Source organism: Podarcis erhardii (assembly GCF_964252035.2).
Source record: "Podarcis erhardii genome assembly, chromosome: 12".
Lineage (NCBI taxonomy): Eukaryota > Metazoa > Chordata > Lepidosauria > Squamata > Lacertidae > Podarcis > Podarcis erhardii.
In genome coordinates this window covers 35,394,266-35,402,192 of record NC_138513.1, presented here as the reverse complement: position 1 = coordinate 35,402,192, position 7,927 = coordinate 35,394,266, and the positions used below count along the sequence as shown (strand labels likewise).

Below are 7,927 nucleotides of genomic sequence, written 5' to 3'. Positions count from 1 at the left end.
TCCTGTTCTGGCCTGTGATTTTAAAAGATACATTAGGTTACCTCAAAGGATGGAGTTTTGATAAATAAAAAACATCTTTTTGCATATCTTGTACTTATAAATTTGGATTTACCCAATTTTTGTAAAGCTGCTACTTCTGTTACATTGCTTGTAGTCACTCAAGAAATGCTGTCTTGGGTCAGCTTGATGCATGCAGAACAGACCTTTGACAATCTAGGCCCCCATGTATGTATGTACCAAAATGCCTATAAAATTAATTGAGTGCAGAAGCACTTCATGTCAATAGATGAAGATGATCCAAGCAAATCTAAGAATTCACATATGTCTGGCTCTCCACTGAAGTTATTGCAAAAACTTTGGGGAGGGCTCCATGCCTGCCACAGATCACTGGATGCTTATACTGGCTTTTAAAAAAGTGTTATGCCACAATATTAACTGGCTGTTGTTTTAATGCCAATCCAACAGAAATGAATGGGGGTTGCATCAGAGCAGGGTTTGGTGCAAGGTGCACTAAGATTGCTGAATTCACTGTTTTACTATTAGCTTCCTTCCTTAAGTTGTTGCAGGAAGCTTTGTTCTTGCACACTTGCTGCTGTAGATGAAATGACCCTGGTCCAAGTCTCAATGGACTCCTGACTCATTTATCCATTGATTTCAAAGAGACTTAAGCATAGCTAAATTCAGAGTCTCTGCTTTTTAAGATGCTATCTAGGCAGAGACATCACCTTGCCAACAAAGGTCCGTATAGTTAAAGCTATGGTTTTCCCAGTAGTGATGTATGGAAGTGAGAGCTGGACCATAAAGAAGGCTGGTCGCCAAAGAATTGGTGCTTTTGAGTTATGGTGCTGGAGGAGACTCTTGAGAGTCCCATGGACTGCAAGAAGATCAAACCGATCCATTCTGAAGGAAATCAGCCCTGAGTGCTCACTTGAAGGACAGATCCTGAAGCTGAGGCTCCAATACTTTGGCCACCTCATGAGAAGAGAAGACTCCCTGGGAAAAAGACCCTGATGTTGGGAAATATTGAAGGCACAAGGAGACGGGGATGACAGAGGATGAGGTGGCTGGACAGTGTTCTTGAAGCTACCAGCATGAGTTTGACCAAACTGTGGGAGGCAGTGGAAGACCAGGAGTGCCTGGCATGCTCTGGTCCATGGGGTCATGAAGAGTTGGACATAACTAAACAACAACAAAAAATTCAGAGTCATGGGTTTGAGTCCCACATTGGAGGAAAAGATTCCTGCATTGCAGAGAGTTGGACTAGTTGATGCTTGTGATTCATTTCAGCTCTACTATGATTCTATAAAACCAGTGTGAAACTAAAGTCGATTATAGACATATATATAGGCATGTAGCCAACTAAGTTCTACTCCAAGTAGACCCATTGAAATTAATAGATCTAAGTCATGTCCATTTGTTTTGATGGGTCTACTCTGAGTATTACTAACGTTGGATACAACCCAGTGTCTTGGCATTCAAAAGGATGGACAGAAAGTTAAAAATGATCCTCCATATTGCACAAGTGATCATAAGGGTCTAAACATGTTTTGCCTATTATATTGACTTTCTAAAGGCACACTGAAGCTTTGCAAATGCAATCATGCTTAAATCACTAAAAACTTTTTAATAAAAATATTAGAAATAGATCCACTAGTCAAATTTCAAACCCTACATTTTACTATGGTCATCCTATACACATACAAGAGTATAAGCTATTTTGAACTCAGTTTGGCATACACAACTGCACAACTGTTCTCCATTTAACGGAAGATTTTTATGTGAGCAGAAGTCTACATACAGGCAACATAGCTTAGTAAAGAGGTCAAGTTAAACAAAATATAAAGAGATGGGCACTCAGGGAAATGTGCACTTTTTGAAGGAAAGTAATTCTTTGTGTTTTGAATGTTATTTGGGCCTTTACAGTTCATAAATTCAAAACGGTACAGTCCAAACATCCTGTATATTAGGAAACCTAGAAGGGATCCGCAAACCGATAACAATTCAATTGCAGGTTTTCTCGCCATGGGTTTGAACCTACTGTGCACAGAACGGAAAAGATCATTCCATAAGAAGTTGTCATATAGTGAAGAATAACAACCCTCTGGCTTTGGTACCTTGCAGACTAACACATTTATTGTGGCATGAGTTTGTGCAGGTTATAGATTATCAGATGAATAAACTGACTGGTAAACTTGGTTAGAGTTAGGTTCAGTGAAGGAGCAGGATTGTAAAAAAAAAAAGAAGAAGAAGAAGAATACCAGTAATATGCTAAAGTTTCTGAGAGGATTGCCATGTTAGTCTGTTGCAGCCAAAATAAGAGAGTTTTGTCCTCAGACCCAGTCCTAAAATCAAGGTGAATAGTACCAGCCGGGCCAAAGCATTTCAAAATCGCACCTAATACTGTATGAGATAAAATCAATGTTTTAATGCTATATATGGGGTGTAGTTTCTTTTCAAAAGTGTCAGCCATGCAAATCAAGTGAACTCGTTATTCAGCAGCTTAGTAGTCTAAACTACTCTGAACAATATTTGTCAAAGTATGTTAATTCTTGGAGACCGGAATGTTCAGCCACTGAGGGATAGCCAACATGGTGCCCTCAAAATGTTGTTGGACTCCTACTCCCATCAGCACCAGCCATCAGGCCACTGGTAAAGGATGATGGGAATTGTAGTCCATCAACTAGCCACCTCCATTGTAAAACACTTCCTTAGCTTATCTGTAGGAAGGCCGCCAGCCTCCATTGATGATATCGGTTTCCATAGACTAGGAAACTACCTAGACTCATAAAAGCTTAGGCTAAAACCAGCAGCTCGTTCTGCAGCACATTTAATGTCCTATGTTCCATTTATATAAGAAATGTGGCTTTTCTTTTCCATCAGATGGGAAGCAGAACTATTCCATCCACTCTGCTGAGAGATTAGCTCATTTTTTGCTGCTTTTCTCCCTGAACTGTTGAGACCCAGCTGATCGCTTTAAGAACTTTGCAACATTCAGAGCTGGTACCTGGGTTTGCTTTTGCCTTGTGTGTCTTGTGTTGTAGATTTTAAGCCTGCTCTGGGAGCCTCTTTGGCTGAAGTATAGCATAAAAATACTTTCAGTAAATAAATGAATGGTGTTGTGCATAACCATAAAGGTTTATTATATGAATTGAGCACAGCAGGAACATATGTCTGAAAGCTGTAATACTGGTTTGACATTGGTGGAACATAATTGTGTGCCTTGGGAAACACAATATTGCCACAGCCTGAATTGAGAGTCTCATGAATGCATAAGCATGTCTCATCACATTCTTCCCATGACCTGACATGCATGGCTGTCTAGTCCTGTAGGGTGATAGACCATTATTTCTGCATTTTCTGCAGGCTCTGATGATGATCTGGAAAATAAGATAAAACCATACAATAAATGCATAGCAAGTTAAAAATTAAAAACAAAGGTCAGTAACCCATTTTGGGGGAGTGCACTCTTAATTGCCTGCATAGGCCTGGCTGGGTAGAAAAGTTTTCAGCAGGCATGTAAAAGTTGGCACAGAAGGCACTTGCTAAATCTCTGTTGGTTGAGTATTCCACAGGACTGGTCTGATGACATCAAAGGCTCGGTTTCTTCTTGTCAAAAGAGGCTTGCCAACTCTAAACAGCCAGTGATGCTCCTGTAGATAAGCTCAGTGATCAAGCTGAGATATAAGTGTTCCAATGATCCCTGAGGTACCCTACATCTAACTTGCTTTATAAATGAATACAAGAACTTTGATCCTGGCTTGGACAAGGTAGGGCAGGCAGTACAGCTGTTTTAACAATGGTATCACATTTTCTCAACCAGACCTTCTGAACCAGAGGCAATGGCTGCCAAGTTACTTCTTCGTAGAAGAGCAGGATATAAAATGTTTGTATATATGTTTATGTTTCCAACACATAAACATTTATAGTGCCTTATGCAGATCCTTATTTGTAGTACCGTAATTTCAGAGTACGGGGATTTTGAAAGGTTATATATGTGTATATCAGGGAATTTTAATAAATACTGGCTGGTTGCCAATCTTTCTTGGGAGAAATGTGCTTGAATTAGTTATGTCTGCATGCCTGGGTGCTCTTGGATGAAGTTGATCTGATTTCAGTCTGTATTCAGGTGTGACTTTGGTTCTTCACAAATAATCTGCAATGGATGAAAGATGCCAGGAGAACAAATCCCTTTTCTCCCGGCCTTTGGCTAATTAAACAATCTATGGCCTTTTAAACTGGTGGCAGACAGTATTGTTTTGTTTGTTATTATGTTCTGTATTTTTGTGTTTTTATACTGTAAACCACCCTGTGATCCTTGATTGAAAGGAAGTGTATGTATTTAATAAGTAAAATAAATACATAAAACAGAGGAGTGTGGTCTTGTGGCTTCTCATAGACCTCTCATTAGCTTGTTTCGATTCTTCTAAAAATGTAATCCTTGCGGATGATCTTTCTAGGATGGAGATAGGAGGTACTGTTTTGCAGTGGTTCTGCTTCTTCCTGGTGTGCACATTCCAGAAGACTGAGGGAATTGTGGTTTGGTGCTATAGCACTTGTGCTTTGAAACCTCAAGTTTTTATCTTACATAAACATTTACACGAAACTTCTGGATGAAATTGTCTGGAGAATGGGAATGAGATGTGAACAATATGCTAATGACTCCCAAGTATATTTTCTTTATACCTGAACCAGGCATGACAGCTTGGAATCAGTAATGGCTGGATGAGAAATAATAAACTGAAGCTTAATCCACATAACATGGAGCTGCTATTAGCTGGTTCTGGGAAGGTCTTTGGTTTGCTTGGGATGTATTTGTGCACAAAAGGCCTTTCTGTAACAGATGCAGCTCCTCCTAGACAAAACATAGTTGTGCCACAGTTATCCATGTTCTTGTAACATCCTGACTTAGTTTAAGATTCAGCAGACTGCCCTTGAGAAAAATGGCACAAAACCAGGAAAGTACCACTGAAAGGGCAGGGGGAAGAAAAGGATAAACTGAAGGTGTTTGATGAAATATTTATCTCAGATTCGTATGGCATAGCTCACTTAGTATAGCATGAGATTCTTAATCCCAGGGTCATAGATAAATGATGTAAGGAGGGAGCTACAGCCCAAGATAGGAAAAGAGGTACTAAGGAAACACCTAGCTATTTTAAATTTCCAGAGCCTGATGAGCTGCATCCAAGGGTACTAAAGGAGCTTCTGGGTGTAATTTCAGAGCCTTTGAGAATTGTTGGAGAGAGAACAAGTGAGGTCCCTACAGACTGGAGGCGGACAAATGTCCCCATCTTCAAAAAGGGGGGAAAGGAAGACCCAGGTAACTATCAACTGGTGAGCTTGACATTGATACCATTAATCCTAGAACACATAATTCAACAGTTGGTCTGTGAGCATTTGGAAAAGGATGCTGTGATTACTAAGATCCACCATGGTTCTCAAAACCAAGTCATGCCAGACCAATCTGATTTCTTTTCTTTTTTTATGGAATTACAAATTTGGTGGATCAGGGAAATGCTGTGGACATGGTGTATCTTGGTTTCAGTTAGGCATTTGACAAAGTCCCCCATTTATTCTTGTGAGGAAACTGATAAAATGTGGGTTGAACAAGGTAACTGTTAGGTGGATTCATAGCTGGTTGACTGACTGAACCCAAAAAGTACTCATTAATGGTTCCTCATCATCTTAGAAAAAAAGCAAGAAGTGGGGTGTCGGAGGTTCCGTCCTGGGCCCGTTGTTATTCAACATCTTTATAAATGACTTGGATGAAGAAATTGACAGGATGCTCATCAAATTTACTGACGGTACCAAACTGGGAGGGGTAGCTAATGCTGCAGAAGACAGAATCAGAATTCAAAATGAACTTAACAGATTGGAGAACTGGGCGCAAGCAAACAAAATGAATTTCAATATGGACAAATTTAAGGTTCTGCACTTATGCAGAAAGAGCCAGCTGCACAAATATAGGATGGGGGACACCTGGGTTACTAGCAGAAAAGGATCTAGGGGTCTTGGTGGACCACAAGCTTAGCTTGTGTCAACAGTGTGATGCAGCACCAAAGAAAGCTAATGCTATTGTGGGCTACATCAAGAGAAGTATAGTGTCCAAGGGAAGTAACAGGACCACTCTGTTCCACTCCTGGAACACGATGTCCAATTCTGGGCACCACAATTTAAGAAGGATGTTGAACCTGGAATGTGTGCAGAGTAACCAAGATGATCAAGGGTCTGGAAACTAAGCCTTATGAGCAGCGCTTGAAGGAGCTGGGCATGTTTAGCCTGGAAAAGAGAAGACTGAGAGGAGATATGATAACCATCTTCAAATATCTTTAGGGCTGCCATATGGAAGAGGTAGCATGCTTGTTTTCTCCTGCTCTGGAGGGAGGATTAGGAGATTCGAACCAATGGCTTCAAGAAAGGAGATTCCAGCTAAACATTTGGAAAAAATCTTTCTGACAGTAAAAGCTGTTCAGCAGTGGAACAGACTCCCACGAGAGGTGGCGGAGTCTCCTTCTTTGGAGATTTTGAAGCAGAGGTCATCTGTCATAGATGCTTTAGCATTTGCATTGCGGGGGGGGGGGGTAGACTTGATGACCCTCGTGATCCCTTTCCAACTCTACAATTCTCTGATTTATCGTGTTTGGGAACAGTCGTTCCTCACGGGCATGTTTTGAAGAGCTGCTCCCAAGTGCACAAACCCATGTAGGAACAGGAATCGCTATACACGTGTCTCCCTATGCGTGTTTACGGGGGTCCCATTGGGTCCGGTAGTACTAAAATCGCTTAGCTTAGTTCAGTTGGTGTAGGCGGGAGGTTAGGCCTTGTCCCTGACCTGGGCCGGGACCCCCGGAGCTGAAGGGAGCAGCTACCAGGCACCAGCGGCTCTCCCGTGCCTTTTTTTTACCTCAGCGCCATGGCCTGGCGGTTCGCCTCACCACAATTGGGGAAGTACAAGCGATTGCAGGCGTCTTCTTGCCGCACGCGGTGACGTAGGCACGCCCGTTTGACGGGGGCTTTTTCTTTTTAAACGATTGGCCGAAAATGAGACTTGCGCGGCACTAATTGGTTGACAGGGAAGGGAAGGGCGGAACCGGGAGCGCTCGGTGGCTGCGGTGGTTTATGCTGGACGGCGGTGGGGCGGGGGGAGGGGCAGCGCAGTTATTGTCTGAGGCTTTGGGGCCTCGGCGCTTGCAGGGAGCCTGTGGCGGTTAGGCCAGGCGGCCTTTTAATTCCGCCCCGAGCCCTCCTCCGCGGGTCCTCCCTTCCCAATTCGAAGCCGAGCGGGTTCCTCAGCTGCCCGTGTGGACGAGGTCCTCAAGCCGGGTCTTGTCTACGCTGCCGCCGCCCAACATTTCCGCCGAGAACAGCGCCGGAAAAGCTCTTTTTTAAAAAAAGACATATTCTGGTCCCTCACGGGCCGGGTTTGTGTGTGTGTGTGAGGTGGTTTTTTTTGTCACCCTTCTACACACACACACTCCGTCCTTCAGACGGCCGGCCTTTATTTATCTATCTGTTTTAGGCTGAGGTGAAAAGCTCAAACGTGAAATAAAACGTCCGTGGCCCTCAGCTCCAGCTGTAGAGACAGGAAAGGGCGGCGGGGGGGGGGGTGGTACTACGCGCGTGGCCGTGGGCGCGCGCGTGCGCGCTGGACGTTTGAAGGGAGGAGGGACAAGGGAGGAGAGCCTGCGGTGTGAGTGTTCGCGCGGGCGCGCGGCCCACAAAGCGAAAGAGTGTGTGTGTGAGGGGGAGAGAGAGAAAAAAAAGGGGGGGAATTGTTCGTTGTGTGGATGCGCGCGCGCGCATTAGCGTGAGGGCAACCTTGGGGGCCTGTCGGACTGCGCGTGCGTGTGTGTGTGTGAGGGCGCGCGGGCGCGCGCGCTGGGTGGGAAAAGGATCTTTCTCTGTGTGGGAAGGAACACCCCCCCACCCC

General features: G+C 43.7%; 1 protein-coding gene and 1 long non-coding RNA gene across 3 annotated transcripts in view; one reads left to right on the top strand and one right to left on the bottom strand.

Moving 5' to 3' along the window:
* Positions 1–2,115: 2,115 nt before the first annotated feature.
* Positions 2,116–7,687, bottom strand: LOC309325748. The gene is made up of 2 exons (XR_014149946.1): positions 6,902–7,687; positions 2,116–3,377 (listed from the first exon to the last, which is right to left on the bottom strand). It is a non-coding gene; the product is annotated as an uncharacterized lncRNA (long non-coding RNA).
* Positions 5,099–7,927, top strand: part of TOP2B (DNA topoisomerase II beta) — a 44,739-nt gene continuing 41,910 nt past the window's right edge. The window contains exon 1 of one of the 2 annotated variants that reach the window (XM_081881841.1): positions 5,099–5,331. Coding sequence is in view for 1 of the 2 variants with exons in the window: in XM_081881839.1 (XP_081737965.1) it covers positions 5,279–5,317 (39 nt within the window). In the remaining variant the exon portion in view is untranslated. The remainder of the gene's footprint in view (positions 5,332–7,927) is intronic. The other variant, XM_081881839.1, reaches the window with a different exon arrangement.